Source organism: Delphinus delphis, chromosome 3 (genome assembly GCF_949987515.2).
Source record: "Delphinus delphis chromosome 3, mDelDel1.2, whole genome shotgun sequence".
Classification (NCBI taxonomy): Eukaryota; Metazoa; Chordata; class Mammalia; order Artiodactyla; family Delphinidae; genus Delphinus; species Delphinus delphis.
In genome coordinates, this window is record NC_082685.1 from 113,907,766 (window position 1) to 113,925,113 (window position 17,348).

The 17,348-nt window shown below is 36.1% G+C and overlaps 1 protein-coding gene across 2 annotated transcripts in view; it reads left to right on the plus strand.

Moving 5' to 3' along the window:
- The window catches only part of CERT1 (ceramide transporter 1), a 129,158-nt gene that overhangs the window by 3,546 nt on the left and 108,264 nt on the right, over positions 1 to 17,348 (plus strand). For both annotated transcript variants that reach the window (XM_060009298.2, XM_060009297.1), the window contains exon 2: positions 1,779 to 1,913. In XM_060009298.2, coding sequence (XP_059865281.1) covers positions 1,779 to 1,913 — 135 coding nt within the window. The remainder of the gene's footprint in view (positions 1 to 1,778; positions 1,914 to 17,348) is intronic.

A 17,348-nucleotide genomic window follows, 5' to 3' on the forward strand; every position in this document is an offset into this window, starting at 1 on the left:
TTGGAAGCGAGGTAGGATTAAGGTATGCCAGTCTAAACGATTTGTATTATAGGCAGTTGGGAGTTGTTCATGTAAGTTTTGGAGCTGGAGGCTCAATGAGGTTAATATGTAAGATAAGTAAGCAAAATATGCCTAATAAATAAGATTATGTAAGTTATGAAATAAAAAGCAGAAGATATCAGAGGTAAGGTTATTAAGCCTTCTCAGGAATCCAGGAACCTGATAATTTGATTGGATTACTTGAAGATAAAGGAGTCAGATTTAAGGGTTTACTAGGAAGGAAAGATGAATAGGAGTTGATAATGGGCTATAAAGATTAAGAAGGAACAGTCAGGTATTGAGTATCTCCTAGGAATATAGTAGGTGTATTCATGATTTTATTTACCCATTCAAATGACTGAGGAAAGAAACTGAAGTTCAGAAAAGTTAAATAATTTGTCAGAACTTTTCACACAGCTAGTAAAAGTAGTTGAGTCTCTCTGATGTTGTATCCACTGCTCTGTCCATACAGTACAGGAACGCTGAGCCAGGTTTGAGTCTGAATGGCTGTGGCAGTAGCAGTATAGCCAAGGAAATAGGAACAGAGGGGGATGTGCATCCTATGGGTGGAGGTAAATTTAGTTTTGTATGTAACCATCATTATTTCAAGTCGCTGTCTTAAGTGGTAGTAAATCGCAGGGAGTTAAAATGAGGAAATAGTGATTAGAGAGCCCTCAGGGAAGAATGAGTTAACTTGGCAGCATGGATCAGCTCTCAGGGAGGGGCTGTAATGATGGAGTTTAGAAGATATAAGAGCTGAACCATCTCAAACCTGTGGAATTAGGAAATAGTAAAGAAAAGATTCCTCTGAGCCAATGCAGTATATTTTTAACAATCCATTTAGAGTTAGTTTTTGGCAGATAGTTTTTGAGTTAGCAGATAGTTTTTGGAATTGTCTGTGCTTAAAACCCCGGAGCATAAAAATACGCAATATCAACAATTCCCATAGAGGTTACATTTCTGCCTTTGCAAGTTTATTGATCGTGATCTTCACTGTGCAGTAGCGAAACTTTAGCAACACAGAAACCATTTGTAGGTACTGGAAACAGATAATCCAAGTATGTTTTTGAAAACCAGTTTTATGTTTGTATTTTACTCTTGAGTTTGAAAAATAGATCTTCAGAGAAACTTAGAAAATGAATTAACTATTCTATAATATTGAGTTCTGTGGAAGTAAAAATAAAGTTGATGTAGACTTTCTAAAGAGTAATAATCTATTTTTACTTTAATGTAGTCGTAAACATCATACATTTTCATGTAGGAATAACTTACAACAAAAATAGAGTTTGGGCCATGATTGACTTCTACTTCTGTTGATTTAGAAGGCTTCATGCAGTACTTGGTGTAGGAGAACGACAGACTGTATAGCCAAACTTTTCTATTGAATATGTCAATTATGACAGGGACCAAAACAATTTAAGAGTTTTGAAGGTGGTGAGGAGGGGAGGATGAAAGCACACAAAGAGTAAAGCAGAATTTTTAACTGAAATGTGCTTCAGTTTTATTCCTCAAATATTAGAAGAAAATGTTATATTTTATTATATTTTATTTATAATTTTGTAGAAATTACTGAAAATTATATACAATCTGGAAAATTTTAACTTTTCACTTTTTTTTTTTTTTTTGCTGTTTATAATTAAGTTAGGACTTCTCACATTTTGGTTTTAAACTTAGATTGACTGCTGTTTCAGAAAGTTTGGATTTCTAAAAATGTAATTTTTTGTCTTCTTCTCCTCCAGTGGACAAACTACATTCATGGGTGGCAGGACCGTTGGGTAGTTTTGAAAAATAATACTCTGAGTTACTACAAATCTGAAGATGAGACAGAGTATGGCTGTAGAGGATCCATCTGTCTTAGCAAGGCTGTCATCACGGTAAGCTCCTATTCTCCTTCATTCAACAAATACTTATTGAGCATAAGTTATACACCACGAACCTATTCTAGGGGCTTGGGATATGTCTATGAACAAAACAGATTAAGATCCTTGCACTTGTGGAGCGTGCAGTCTAATATTTTTTTCCATAAAATTATTTTGGAGTGTATTACTACATACTGTTATTTTATATAGACATGTAGTATTTATCTAGTTGGTTACAGCAAGCCATTAAACAAGGGCTTCAGAAAAAAAGATGTTAGATGGCTTCATATCTGATAGATGGGGACAGTTATTTAGTGAGTTATTGAAAAAGTTAAAGCAGGAAAATAAAAAGATACATATCTTAACATTTTAAATTTTTACCTTAAAATATATAAATCTAAATTCACTTGCCAACTTTTTGATGTAGAGCTAACAGTATGTCTTTGAATATGGAGTTGAGAGAAGTTGTTCTTATGTAAAGTATTATATCCATAATGCCTGCTTTGCAATTTCCAGTTTTCATTCTCTAAAGTGGAATAAAAACTTAAAGATACTTTTGAAAAACCCTAAATATAGGTTCCTCTTTTTGACTTTTAATGTTTTTCCGTAATATTTTACAGATGTTTCCCCTTTATTTAATTTAATGCCTTTTAAAAGAATGACTGACCTTTGTTGAGTCATTCTACTTAGCTTGCATTCAATGTAGTTTACATAGAAACAGCTCTCTTTGCTCTTGTATTCCATAGATTTACATGATGTTTAAGTTATGTAAGAACTACAGCAAGTAAACTGGCATAAACAGGTTTAGGAACAACCAACTGACTTGTTAAACATGTAACTCAACTAGTGGGCCAGAAGTACCTGAATATACTAAAAATAGCATACTAGTTGAGAGTGGTCAGCATGTTGAGGCATATTTAATAAAGGGCAAAAAAAAAAGGTATTGTCTAAGGCACGTCAGCTAAATGGAGGTCAGTTAAGGAAGCTATTGTAGTTAAAATCTAAAAATGGATGTGTTAAAACAATCATAGATTTTACTGATACATTCAAAGAGAATTCATGTTACGTTAGAGTTTATATTGTTTATAAAGATAAATGATGTACTTTGGATATGTGTTGATATCTAAATGTGACTTACATATGTTTATGTTACACATTTAAGTAAAACCATGTAGTAGTTTTCCATCACTTTTCATACATTCTGCCCCTCTTATATATTCAGAGTTTGAAAATAAAAGCTTAGTTGGATATTGAGTTGGAAAAACTTATAGAGGGGTTGTTTGGAAATGTTCAGAATGAAACTACTACTCTCCATTCTTATGGACAATTTTAAAGAAGTAGTTTGAACATAAAGGCTCACTATTTATTTGGACTGGTATGTGGTACGTTATAATGTACTTTTGAAATTGTATCTATTGATAGTTAATATTTTGGGGTTTTATTTCTCTTGAGATAGATCACTATTCATGCTAGAGGAAAGAATCATGGAGAGTAATGTACTTTACAATTTTGAAATGTCTTCCCTTGGTTCTTCCCCTTCTTCCTTCTTTTGCATATTGTTGGATGCTTGTTAGTTACAGTGCTTGTTTGACTCTTTGAAAATAGTTTATATCTTTATTGTTTCCTAACTAGTAGTATTCCTAGAGTACCATGCTAGTTTAAATTTAGTTATCCTGTCTTGAATTATGGACTGTGGTAATAGTGCATGGCTTATTTGGGGAAAAGAAAAACTTTTAATAAATATTTACATTGCATCTGCTCAGGAAAAAACAATGTGTTAGTTCTTCGTAGATTTTTTGTTGTTGTTATTTTGGTATTTTTGTTATCTATATTTGCTTATAGAACTTTTCATTGTGGTTCATAATCAAAGAAATGAGTAGGAAAGCAAGACAATTTGAAAACATTGAAGGGACCTAGTGGAAGTACTCACTGGGCTAAGTGGTAGTAGAGAAGATAAAAAAAAAAAAATGAATGAAGCAGCAGAATCTGAATGGTAGTTAGTCTTCGCTATAGTTAACCAGGTGGTATGGAGAAACACAAGTATTTATATTCCTGAACTTCTTCAACTCTGTTCCTATTCTGTCGGTTCATAAATTCACTGTTACATATTTCAAGGAAATTACAAAATATAACTGAATTCAGTGAACTTCTCAGAATGAAGTTTACAAATAGAGTATGTATTTGAGTTAAATTTTTAAAATGTAATACTAACCTCTGTTAAATAGGTATCTTTTGCTTTTCTTAAATATGTGCTATTATATGTATCAATTCATCTCTGAAGGCAAAGAATAAATATGGTTGAATTTGTGCATGTGACATCCTTATGAAATTGATAGTATTCATATATGAGGAAATCTGGACTTGAAGAGTTGTGACTTTACTGTGACCATTCATTAACATATTTATTATTTGTTGGTGAACCTAATGTTTGAGCCCACCTTTTCTGATAGAACCTAATTCATTGATAAATTCACTATTATTTTAGTTTAACAAGTCATTCCTTATTCAAATCATGTTCTTTAGTAATGTGATAATAAGTTGAGTGAAATACTTTTAAGGAACAAAATATTTTCTGGGAGAATTTGTTACCTGGAAATAATTCTTAACGTGAAGGGATTGGGAATAAGTTAATGAGAGGAAAAATAGTACTCTGTCACTTTTTGGGAAGTCACCTATTTGTATGTTTAATAAATGTTTGTAGAAAGTTGAATTTCTCAGTTATTATCGTTTAATAGTTATTTGCTTAAGACCCAGTCCCTGCTACAAAACTTGCCATGTAGTAGATGTTCAATATATGTTAGTTGATCAATCAAAAGCAATGTTTATGGAGTATTTAAACTGTTATTTATTTTTTAAGTTGTGTTTTGTTTTTTGTTTTTTTGTGTGTGTGCTACGCGGGCCTCTTACTGTAGTGGCCTCTCCCGTTGCGGAGCACAGGCCCCGGACGCGCAGGCTCAGCGGCCATGGCTTCCGGGCCCAGCTGCTCCGCGGCATGTGGGATCTTCCCAGACCGGGGCACGAACCCGTGTCCCCTGCATTGGCAGGTGGACTCTCAACCACTGCGCCACCAGGGAAGCCCCTTAAGTTCTGTTTTTAAATAAAGTACGCGTGGTAAAAAAATATAATCCATGGCATGAAGAGGTTTAAAAAGTAAATGCTTCTCTTTACTCTTAGTCCTGCACTCAAGACATAACAAAAGTCAAATTTTTGGTCTGTCCTTCCAGATACTATGTATGCCTATATAAGCATTTATTTGTTTATATCCTTCATTTTCATTTACACAGATAGCATCATACTAAATCTATCGTTCTGCACCTTGTTTTCTTTTAATATGTCTTGGACATTTACTACATTTTGTTGAATATTGTGGATGTACTATGTCTTATTTATTTGCCCCTTCCCTGTTCTTTGAAATTTAGATCATGTTTAAATTTGTTTTACTACAAACACTCTTGAAACAAGCATATGTAGTATTTAAAATTTTTTTTTATAGTTACTGTCAAATGCCCTTTTAGAAGTACCACTTTTCATTCCTACAGCTAGTACATGAGTGTCCCTATTTCCCCATACCCTCAAATATATATATATTTAATTTAGTTGCACTGGGTCTTAGTTGCAGCAGGCGGGCTCCTTAGTTGTGGCTCCAGGGCTTCTTAGTTGCTGCATGCGAACTCTTAGTTGCAGCATGCATATGGGATCTAGTTCCCTGACCAGGGATCAAACCCAGGCCCACTGCATTGGGAGTGTGGAATCTTCCCACCCGGGAAGTCCCTCCATACTCTCAAGTATTGAGGAAGTCAGGTTTTGGCAAATGTTAAAATATTTGGCAAAGTGCTAGATAAAAATGGTGTCTCATTATTTTAAGTTGCACTTTTTTATTCAAGAGGGTAACTTCATATGTTTATAATTCATTTTTTCCTCTTCTCATAGCTTGTTCATCTCTTTCTTAGTTATTGATTTGTAGCTCTTTATATCATATTTGGCAATTTGTCATATTTATTGCAAATGTTTCCCCCCAGGTTGTCATTGTCTATTTTTTCTTTCCTTATTTTATATTCTTTTTAAGCCTTAACAGAAATTAAAAATTGTTATGTGCTCTTATTGTCCTTTTCCTTTATGGCTTCTGTATTTAGTTATGTTTAACTAAAACGTAACTCAAAGACTGTAACTCTATATAAATGTAGTTACATTTTCATCTACAATTTTACATTTGAATTTGATTCCTGTGGGAGTTATTTTAGTATAAGAAATGATGTGGGGGCTTCCCTGGTGGCGCAGTGGTTGAGAGTCCGCCTGTTGATGCAGGGACACCGGTTCGTGCCCCGGTCCGGGAAGATCCCATGTGCCGCGGAGCGGCTAGGCCCGTGAGCCATGGCCACTGAGCCTGCGTGTCCGGAGCCTGTGCTCCGCAACACAAGAGGCCACAACAGTGAGAGGCCCGCATACCGCAAAAAAAAAAAAAAAAAGAAGTGATGTGGGAATTAAGCTTTTTAATTTTTTCCCAAATGGCTAACCATGTAGTTTAATACCATTAATTGAAAAATTCACCTTCTCCTCACTGGTTTGAAATGTTACCTTTATTGTATATTACATTACCATGTGTATTTGAGGTTGTTTCTGGACTCTCTTCTCTTCAGTTGGTTTGTCTATTCCTTTTTGTACCATACATAAAATTATATTGCTAATACTTCATTAATCAGTTCTTTAAACTGCTAATGATCCTTTTGTGAAAATAAAAGAAGTGGTTTGTTTGTAGCTACTGAGATTAGAAGACATTTCAGGAATTAGGTAGGTAGAGATTTTTGGTAAAATGGAAATAGTAATGTCTTTAGAATTGGTTTGCCTAAGCTCTATCTATAGTCCCAAGTCTTACCTTAGATATCTGACTTTGTATACCTACTATCTTATAAAACTTCTTTAATTACCAAATGAATGGGATTCATATTATTCTTATTATAGGTTGGATATAGTAAAATTTATTCATCAATTTAGTGTTTCAATATTCTCAGATGGAAAACTGAAAGGTAATGAAAATGTTTACTGCTACATTGAAAAAAATTTTAAGCCAAGTAGCTCTTAAGTAGGTAGGGGTTAGAAGGGAGGAAATTTAAAGATCCTGGCACAATTAAAGAAGCCAACAGAGATGTAAAAGAAAGGGAAGGGGGTTCCCCTGGTGGCGCAATGGATGAGTCTGCCTGCCAATGCAGGGGACATGGGTTTGATCCCTGGTCTGGAAAGATCCCACATGCCGCGGAGCAACTAAGCCCTGTGCACCACAACTACTGAGCCTGTGCTCTAGAGCCCACGAGCCACAACTACTGAAGCCCGTGTGCCTAGAGCCCTTGCTCCGCAACAAGAGAAGCCCGCGCTGAAACGAAGAGTAGCCCCCTGCTCGCTGCAACTAGAGAAAGCCCACGTGCAGCAACGGAGACCCAACGCAGCCAAAAATAAATAAATAAAATTTAAATTAAAATTAAAAAAAAAAGAAAGGGAAGGAAATGTTCAAAATTGAAAAGGATCATTAAACAAAAAATTTTTTAAGTGCCAAATAAAGAGTAGTCACATCTAAACAGTTTTGTTTTTATTTGCAGTATGCGGGCCTCTCACTGTAGTGGCCTCTCCCATTGCGGAGCACAGGCTCCGGATGTGCAGGCTCAGCGGCCATGGCTCACGGGCCTAGCCGCTCCGCGGCACGTGGGATCTTCCCGGACCGGGACATGAACCCGTGTCCCCTGCATCGGCAGGCGGACTCTCAACCACAGCGCCACCAGGGAAGCCCTAAACAGTTTTTGAGTAAACTATTTGTCAGTAAAACTGGAAGAAAAAAATTTTTTTAATTTTTAAAGTTTTCAAATGTGGGATTTTAAAGTAAAAAATTGTGATTTAAATTGATGTTCAGCAAATTGGATCTCACCAAAGATGAGTAGGGCCATAACTAATCATCATACGGGGAACTCCAGATTAGTAAGGAGTCCAAGAAGTTCGCTTTTATCAAATGTGCAATTTTGCTCTATTGAACTGTGTTAGTAAGAACCAAAGGAAAGAGGAAGGTATATCGACCAGTAAAAGCATTAGATAGATACTAGTTGATAATTCTCTTCATTTGAGGAGCATTTGCCAGTGAATTTCTAAAGAAATTAGAACCTTATACTACTAAGATTTATGCCTTTAGGAACTAATATTATCTGTTCAGCAGTTCATTTGGAAATAATTATCTTCCATCTTTAGGTAACTGGAATGTAACTCGAATAATGTAACTCAAATAATTAGATATAGTGGGAAATATTTAAAATATTGGTGAGAGGTTTTGGAAGAGGAAAAATATAAAGAAAGATACCAGTTGAAATGTAGAGCCAAGAATGTTGAAATAACTTATCCAAAATTATGTAATTACAAAATATGTTAGTTTGTTAGGGTTGCCATAACAAAGAACCGCAAACTGGCTGTCTTTTTTTTAATTGAAGTATAGTTGACTTACAGTGTTTCAGGTGTATGGCAAAGTGATTCAGATATATGTGTGTATATATATAATATATATATGTATATACATATAATATATCTATATACGGATTCTTTTCCATTGTAGGTTATTATAAGATACTGAATCTAGTTCCCTGGTTTATACAGCAGGTGCTTGTTGTTTATTTTATATACAGTAGTTTGTATCTGCTAATCCCAAACTCCTAATTTATCCCTCCCCCACCCCCTTTCCCGTTTGGTAACCATAAGTTTACTTTCTTTTATTTCTGTTCCGTAAATAAGCTCATTTGTATCATTTTTTACGATTCCACATATAAGTGGTATCATATATTTGTCTTTCTCTGTCTGATTTACTTCACTTAATAATCTCTAGGTCCATCCATGTTGCTGCAAATGGCAGTATTTCATTCTTTTTTATTATGGCTGAGTAATATTCATATTTTATACACACACACACACACACTCACCCCACATCTTCATTATCCATTCATCTGTCAGTGGATATTTAGGTTGCTTCCATGTCTTGGCTGTTGTAGATAGCGCTGCAGTGAACATTGAGGTGCATGTATCTTTTCAAATTATCATTTTCTCTGGATATATGCCCAGGAGTGGGCTTGCTGGATCATGTGGCAACTCTATTTTTAATTTTTTAAGGAACCTGCATCCATCCTGTTTTCCATGGTGCCTACAGCAATTTACATTCCCACCAACAGTGTAGGAGGGTTCCCTTTTCTCCATACCCTCTCCAGCATTTGTTATTTGTGGACTTAATGATGGCCATTTTGACTGGTATGAGGTGATATCTCATTGTAGTTTTGATTTGCATTTCTCTAATAATTAACGATGTTGACCATCATTTCATATGCCTCTTGGCCATGTGTATGTCTTCTTTGGAAAAATGTCTATTTAGGTCTTCTGCCCATTTTTAATTGGTTTGTTTGTTTTTTGGATATTGAGCTGTGTAAGTTGTTTGCATATTTTGGAAATCAAGCCCTTCTTGGTCACATCATTTGCAAATATTTTCTCCTGTTCCGTAGGTTGTCTTTTTGTTTTGTTTATGATTTCCTTTGCTGTGTAAATGCTTTTAAGTTTAATTAGGGCCCATTTGTTTATTTTAGCTTTTGTTTCCATTACTCTAGGAGACAGATCCAAAAAGATATTGCTGTGATTTATGTCAAAGAGTGTTCTGCCTATGTTTTCCTCTAGGAGTTTTATAGTATCTGGTCTTACATTTAGGTCTTTAATCCATTTTGAGTTTATTTTTGTCTATGGTGTAGAAAATGTTCTAATTTCATTGTTTTTACATGTAGCTGTCCAGTTTTCCCTGCACCACTTATTGAAGAGACTGTCTTTTCTCCATTGTATATCCGTGCCTCCTTTGTCGTAGGTTAATTGACCATAAGTGCACGGGTTTATTTCTGGACTTTCTGTCCTGTTCCATTGATCTATATGTCTGTTTTTGTGCCAGTACCATGCTGTTTTGATGACTGTGGCTTTGTAGTATAGTCTGAAGTTAGGGAGTGTCGTTCCTCCAGCTCCGTTCTTCTTTTTCAAGATTGTTTTGGCTATTCAGGGTCTTTCGTGTTTCCATACAAATTTTAAGTTTTTTGTTCTAGTTCTGTGAAAAATGCCATTGGTAATTTGATAGGGGTTGCATCGAATCTGTAGATTGCCTTGGGTAGTATGGTCATTTTAACAATATTGATTCTTCCAATCCAAGAACATGGTATATCTTTCCATCTGTTTGTGTCATCTTCAGTTTCTTCATCAGTATCTTATAGTTTTTCAGAGTACAGGTCTTTTGCCTCCTTAGGTAAGTTTATTCCTAGGTATTTTATTCTTTTTGACATGATGGTAAATGGGATTATTTCCTTAATTTCTCTTTCTGATAGTTCGTTGTTAGTGTGTAGAAATGCAACAGATTTCTCTGTTAATTTTGTATCCCCCAACTTTACTGAATTAAATAACAGAAATTTATTGTCTCACAGTTCTGAAGGCTGGAAGTCCGGATAAAGATGTTGTCAGGGTTGGTTCCTTCTGTTGCTTTTGATGGTGTGCTGACAATCTTTGGCATTCCTTGGCTTATATATGCGTCATCCCTATCTCTTCATTCATGTTTACATGGCATCCTCCCTGTGCACGTAGCTGTGTACAGATTTCCCCTTTTTATAAGAACACCAAGTTAGATTAGGGGCCTCTTCCACTCCAGTGTGACCTCATCCTAACTAATTACATCTCCAGTTACCCTATTTTCAAATAAATTCACATTCTGACATACTTCAGATTAGGGCTTCAACATACAGATTTGGGGGTATGCAATGTAACCCATAACCCATGAAAGTATCAGCGTTAAGACTAGAACTCAAGTCTCCCAATTCCCACCTGGTGTTATTTTATTTTATTTTATTTTTTGTGGTACGCGGGCCTCTCACTGCTGTGGCCTCTCCCATTGCGGAGCACAGGCTCCAGACGCGCAGGCCCAGCCGCTCCACGGCATGTGGGATCCTCCCAGAACGGGGCACGAACCCGTGTCCCCTGCATTGGCAGGCGGACTCCCAACCACTGCGCCACCTGGGAAGCCCACCTGGTGTTATTTTATTGTATGTCAATGAGCATAGGAAAAATGCATATACAATGCATTTTATGTTGTGTAAGACTTGCAGGAACATGACTGTTAAATATTTATAAAGCAACTCTTTAAAATTTGTTTTGAACAAAGCATCCTATTAAGATAAAAAGGGTTTTTTTTTCCTTTTAATCTTAAGAAGCTCTGTTTGAGATATATGCTTCTTACTTACATGTAAATTTTATCAATTTTTTTTCTAAATAAAAAAAGTGAAAAGAAATTTGTAATTTATTATTACTGTCTTCTGTTAAATCTCTAATAAATATAGTTTGTATTTTAGCATTCAAGTTTCCTTAAAGCAAGGAATACACAAAATTTTCTACATTTGCCTGCTTGAAATAGTTAGCAAGAAGCTTGTTTTCTTAGTTTCTCTGAAGGTCTTTTAAGCTTCACATATACCAGTTTTTACTTAGTATTTTTTTAATTAAAGTACAGTTGATTTACAATATTATGTTACTTGCAGGTGTACAGCATAGTGATTCAGTAGTTTTACAGTTTATACTCCATTAAAAGTTATTATAAGATAATGGCTATGATTCCTGTACTATACATATTTAGTATTTTTTATTTAGCATTTTATCTTAATTTCCAAAGTGCTTAAAATATCGTTCATGGGCTCTGAAGTTAAACCTGGATTTAGATCTTGGCTCTGCTTCTTATGGCTAAAGGTACCTTTGAACAGATAACTAAAGTGGTTAAAGATGGGTGCATAAGATCTAAGGGTGGAATGATTATGTGCATTAAACAAAATAACAAAAGCACTTGTACTTTTGTTCTTGGCAACATAAGAGGCACTCAGATTTCTTTAAGTTTATTTTGTGATATGTTTGTATTAGAAATAGAGCCTACAGTTTTAAAGAAGAAAGGAGAAGGTGGCAAAGCTTTTTATTAAAGGGAGAAAAAGATGCAAGTGACTTACTAAAGCCGGAATAGGTGACATGTCATATTTGAACAGGTTCTCATGCATTTCCTGTAAGCAATTTCCTTCAGTGGAACCAAGTGGTTCTGTTTCACAACTTAAAAGAAATTATATGTATGTGTGTATAAAATATATAATATATAAATGGTTAACTGTTTATATGCTTTCTGCATGTTCCTGACAGATTGTTTTTTTCCTTTGTTCTACTATTTATTGTGTGTGGGTTTTTTTTAAAGGCATATTGTACCTTTTAAAAAACCAGATTTATTTAGGCATAATTTACACTCAGTAAAATTCACCTTTTTTAAGTGTACAGTTATAGTTTTCACAAATGTATATAGTCATGTGATCACTACCACCATCAGATTATTGACAGTTTTCATCACCCCAGAAAGTTCTCGCTTGCCCCTTTGTAATCGGTTACCTCCCCATCCCCAATCTCTGGCAACCACTGTTTTGATAGTTTTATCTTTTCCAGAATGTTATATAAATGGAATCATACAGTATGCAGCTCTTTGTGTCTGGCTTTTCATTTAGTATAATGCTTTTGAGAGTCATCTGTGTTACATGTATCCCTAACTTACTCCTTTTTATTACCGAGTACTGTTCCACCATATATATGTACCAAAGTTTGTTTATTCATTCACCACCTGATAGATTTATGTTTCCAGTTTTGGGCTACCATAAGTAAGTCTGCTAAACATTCAAGTACAGGTCTTTGTGTAAATGTTCTATTTCTCTTGGGCAGATACCTAGGAATGGGATTGCTGGGTCCTATGGTAGGTGCATGTTTAACTTCATAAGAAACTGCCAGGGACTTCCCTGGTGGTCCAGTGGTTAAGACTTCGCCTTCCAATGCAGGGGGTGTGGGTTTGATCCCTGGTCGGGAAACTAGGTGCCACATGCCTTGAGGCCAAAAACCAAAACATAAAACAGAAGCAATATTGTAACAAATTCAATAAAGACTTTAAAAATTGTCCACATCAAAAAAAAAAGAAATCTTTTTTCTTAATTGGGGTATAATTGTTTTACAATGTTGTGTTAGTTTCTACTGTACAGTGAAGTAGAGTTCCCTGTGCTATGCAGCAGGTTCTTTTTTTTTTTTTAATAACAACTATTTATTTATTTAATTTTTGGCTGCGTTGGGTCTTGGTTCCTGCGTGTGGGTTTTCTCCAGTTGCAGTGAGCGGGGGCTACTTGTCATTGCAGTGTGTGGGCTTCAGTAGTTGTGGCACGTGGGCTCAGTAGTTGTAGCTTGTGGACTCCAGAGCGCAGGCTCAGTAGTTGTGGCACACGGGCTTAGTTGCTCCGTGGCATGTGGGATCTTCCCGGACCAGGGCTCGAACCTGCCTCTCCTGCATTGACAAATGGATTCTTAACCACTGCACCATGAGGGAAGTCCCTGTGCAGCAGGTTCTTCTTAGTTATCTTTTTTATACATATTAGTGTATACATGTCAATCCCAATCTCCCAATTTATCGTACCCCCCGCCCCCCGCTTTCCCACCTTGGTGTCCATACATTTGTTCTCTACATCTGTGTCTCTATTTCCTTTTTTTTAAAAAAAAAAAAAAAAGAAAGAAACTGCTAAACTGTTTTCCGAAGTGGCAGTACCATTTTATATTTCTACCAACAGTGTATAAGAATTCCAGTTGCTCAACATTTTTGTCAGTACCAGTTTTTTGGGTTTTTTGTTTGTTTTGTTTTTTATCTTAACTATTCTAGTAGGTGTGTAGTGATATCTCATTGTGGTTTCAATTTGCATTTTCCTAATGACTAACCATGTTGTACATCTGTTCATCTGCTTTTTATTTATATGTCTTTGATGGTATGTCTGTTCAAATCTTTTGTTTCTTTTCATCTTCTTAATATTGAGTTATGAAAGTTCTTTATATATTCCAGATACCATAATTTCAGACATGTATTTGGCAAATATTTTCTGCCAACCTAACAGACTGATTTTTGTCACTGTTATTAGAAAATAAATTACATTTGAATATATATTTTGCTGAATTTTTAGGAACCTTTGAAGCTTATTTATTTCCCAGAGTAGTTTCCAAAGATACCAGCACTATTATTAGTTCTTTTCTTAGGTTATTTGTATGGAGGCAACATTTCTCACAATTTTTTTAATTTTAATTTTTTAGTTTGGGTCTACAGTGGCACACTGCCATTTAATTAAAGTGACAAAGCTTTAGATTTAAAGTTACAAGCTGACAACTCATCAGGGAGTGATTTCACCAGGGAAGCTGGTATTACTGTTGAGTTTCTTCCTTGGAGTGAGTGCTGTGTAGGCTTGATCTCTGTCCTTTCTTCATCTAAGGAAGGAAACCATAGCTGACAAAAAGAATGAGATATGCTCTTACTCCCCAAGTAGAGATATATGTTATGCAGCAATTACTTCTTTTAAAAATATATGTTCTCACTAGTGAGAATTTATCACTTAAAAAAGAAAAAGATCATTTATAAATTGATTATAAGGAATCAAGAGACCAAGAAGTCATGACCAGTTGAAGCTCATCCAGAAATCAAGGTGGTCTCTAAAGTGATAATGTCTTGAGGGTGGGAGATCGGGTTGGGTAATAATTTTTGAAAACTTATGTATAAACCCAGTTTCATAAAGTGAGGTTTTCTCCTGTTATGAAGGACTTCAAGTGGTTTCATTTGGCTTTTAAAAAATTAGGAAGTTCATCCAGGTAAAGATTCATCTACTCTATCTCCTTGCCCATAAAAAGAATAGTAAGTGGTAAAAAGTTTTTTAATCCGGGCTTCCCTGGTGGCGCAGTGGTTGAGAGTCCGCCTGCCGATGCAGGGGACACGGGTTCGTGCCCCGGTCCGGGAAGATCCCACATGCTGCGGAGCAGCTGGGCCTGTGAGCCATGGCCGCTGATCCTGTGCGTCCGGAGCCTGTGCTCCGCAACGTGAGAGGCCACAACAGTGAGAGGCCCGCGTACCGCAAAAAAAAAAAAAATTTTTTTAATCCCAAAAGGGAGAAAAGTGAGGAGACAATAGAAGACAGAATTTTAGAAGCTGGAAAACATAGACCAGTACTAAGTGAGTTTGTAGATCTGAGAAATCCAACTCCTAAGCTATGAGTTGGGAATTCTGTGAACTAGATTTCCATCACAACTATATAATACTTCAGCAGTACCAGATACCTCTTGAAATAAGAATTGGGAGTGGAAGTTGTAAATAAGGAAGATGAGTCAAATATCAGGTTAAGAAACAATCACATCCCCAGATTTTTCTCCCCCAACTGTGGGCAGTTGGGTGATTGACCCATCCCTAACCTGACAAAAGATGGTGTATTATTCTTTTAGGGTGGATAAAATAGTGATCTCTGGGCTGGAAAGTGGGGAAATAGGCACTAGAAAAAAATTGAAAGCAAGGAATAGAGGGTGATTAAGTATGCTGACTGAATACTGAAACCTCCTCCATCCCATCCCACTCCTCTTCCCCACTTGGTTCCCAAAACACTAGCTAACAAACTTTCACTTTCAGGGCAGGAGGTTGCTGGAGTCTTTTCTAGAGAATCCAACCAGCTCAAGAGAAAGACCTAATGATAGCATGAGAGCTTCCCCAGCAAAGTAGACCAATTACATTATCCCACAGTGAAGCCCATCTTTGACTAAACTATCCATGGCCTTACAGCTTCCCATCAGTTTTTAGATCCCCCACTTTTAAAAATGAACAGTCAACAACTACCAGGCATGTGAGGAAAGTTTTCAGTATGAAAGAGATCAAGAGAGTAAATGCAATACTAGGCAACAAATTACTCAAATATTTCACAAAAATAAGAAAATTTGTTAGTATTCCCAAAGAGCTAAGAGTATTTGGAATCATTAAATCAAAAAGTATACTATTGGGACTTCCCTGGAGGTGCAGTAGTTAAGAATCTGCCTGCCAATGCAGGGGACATGGGTTCGATCCCTTGTCCAGGAAGATCCCACATGCCGCAGAGCAACTAAGCCGTGTGCCACAACTACTGAGCCTGCGCTTTAGAGCCCGCGAGCCACAACTACTGAGCCCATGTTCCACAACTACTGAAGCCCACGCACCTAAAGCTCGAGCTCCGCAACAAGAGAAACCACTGCAGTGAGAAGCCCACGCACCGCAACGAAGAGTAGCTCCCGCTCGACGCAACTAGAGAAAGCCCATGTGCAGCAGCAAAGACCCAATGCAACCAAAAAAAAAATTAAAAAAGTATACTATAAAAAAGGAAGAAGAGTATATGCATCCTTTTGAATTATGGTTGCACCCTGATATTCATTGCAGCACTATTTACAATAGCCAGGACATGGAAGCAGCCTAAATGTCCTTCACTACAGGAATGGATAAGGAAGATGTGGTACATATATACAGTGGAATATTACTCAGCCATAAAAAGGAACAAAATAGTGACATTTACTGAGACGTGGATGGACCTAGAGACTGTCATACAGAGTGAAGTAAGTCAGAAAGAGAAAAACAAATATCGTATGCTATCACCTGTATGTGGAATCTAGAAAAATGGTAGAGATGAGTTTATTTGCAAAGTAGAAATAGAGTCACAGATGTAGAGAACAAACTTATCTTACCAAGGGGAAAAGGGGGGATGGGATGAATTGGGAGATTGGGATTGACATATATACACTACTATGTATAAAATAGATAACTAATGAGAACCTAGTGTATATAGCACAGGGAACTCTACTCAATGCTGTGTGGTGACCTAAATGGGAAGGAAATCTAAAAAAGAGTGGATATATGTATACGTATGACTGATTTACTTTGCTGTACAGAAAGAAACTAACACAACACTGTAAAGCAACTATACTCCAATAAAAATTAATAATTAAAAAAAAAGAGTTAAGGTGTTCTCACAGTTATAGAGAACAGACTTGTGGTTGCCTCCGAGGAGGGGGGTGGTGGAGGCATGGCTTGAGAGTTTGGGATTAGCAGATGCAAACTATTACATAGAATGGATTAACAACCAGGTCCTACCATATAGCATAGGTAACTATATTCAGTATCCTGTAATAAACCATAATAGAAAAGAATATGAAAAAGAATATGTATACACACACACACACACATACATGTATAACTGAATCACTGCTGTACAGCAGGAATTAACAGATTGTAAATCAACTATACTTCAATAGAATAAATTTTTTAAAAAAGAAAGTATAAAAAAGAACTCTTAGAAATTATAAATATGGTTGCAGTGATGGAAAAAATTGGAAGGGTCAGAAGTTAGAATTATAGACATTTCCCAAAAAAGTAGAAAAAAGAAAAAAAGATAGTGAATAGGAGAAAAGACAAAATTAAAGGAATCATCCAAGAGTTTTGAGATTTGAACAATGGGAGCTTCAGGAAGAGAGAACAGAGAAGAAAAGAATCATCAATGCAAGAATGCAAGAAAAATTTATGGAAATAGAGAACAT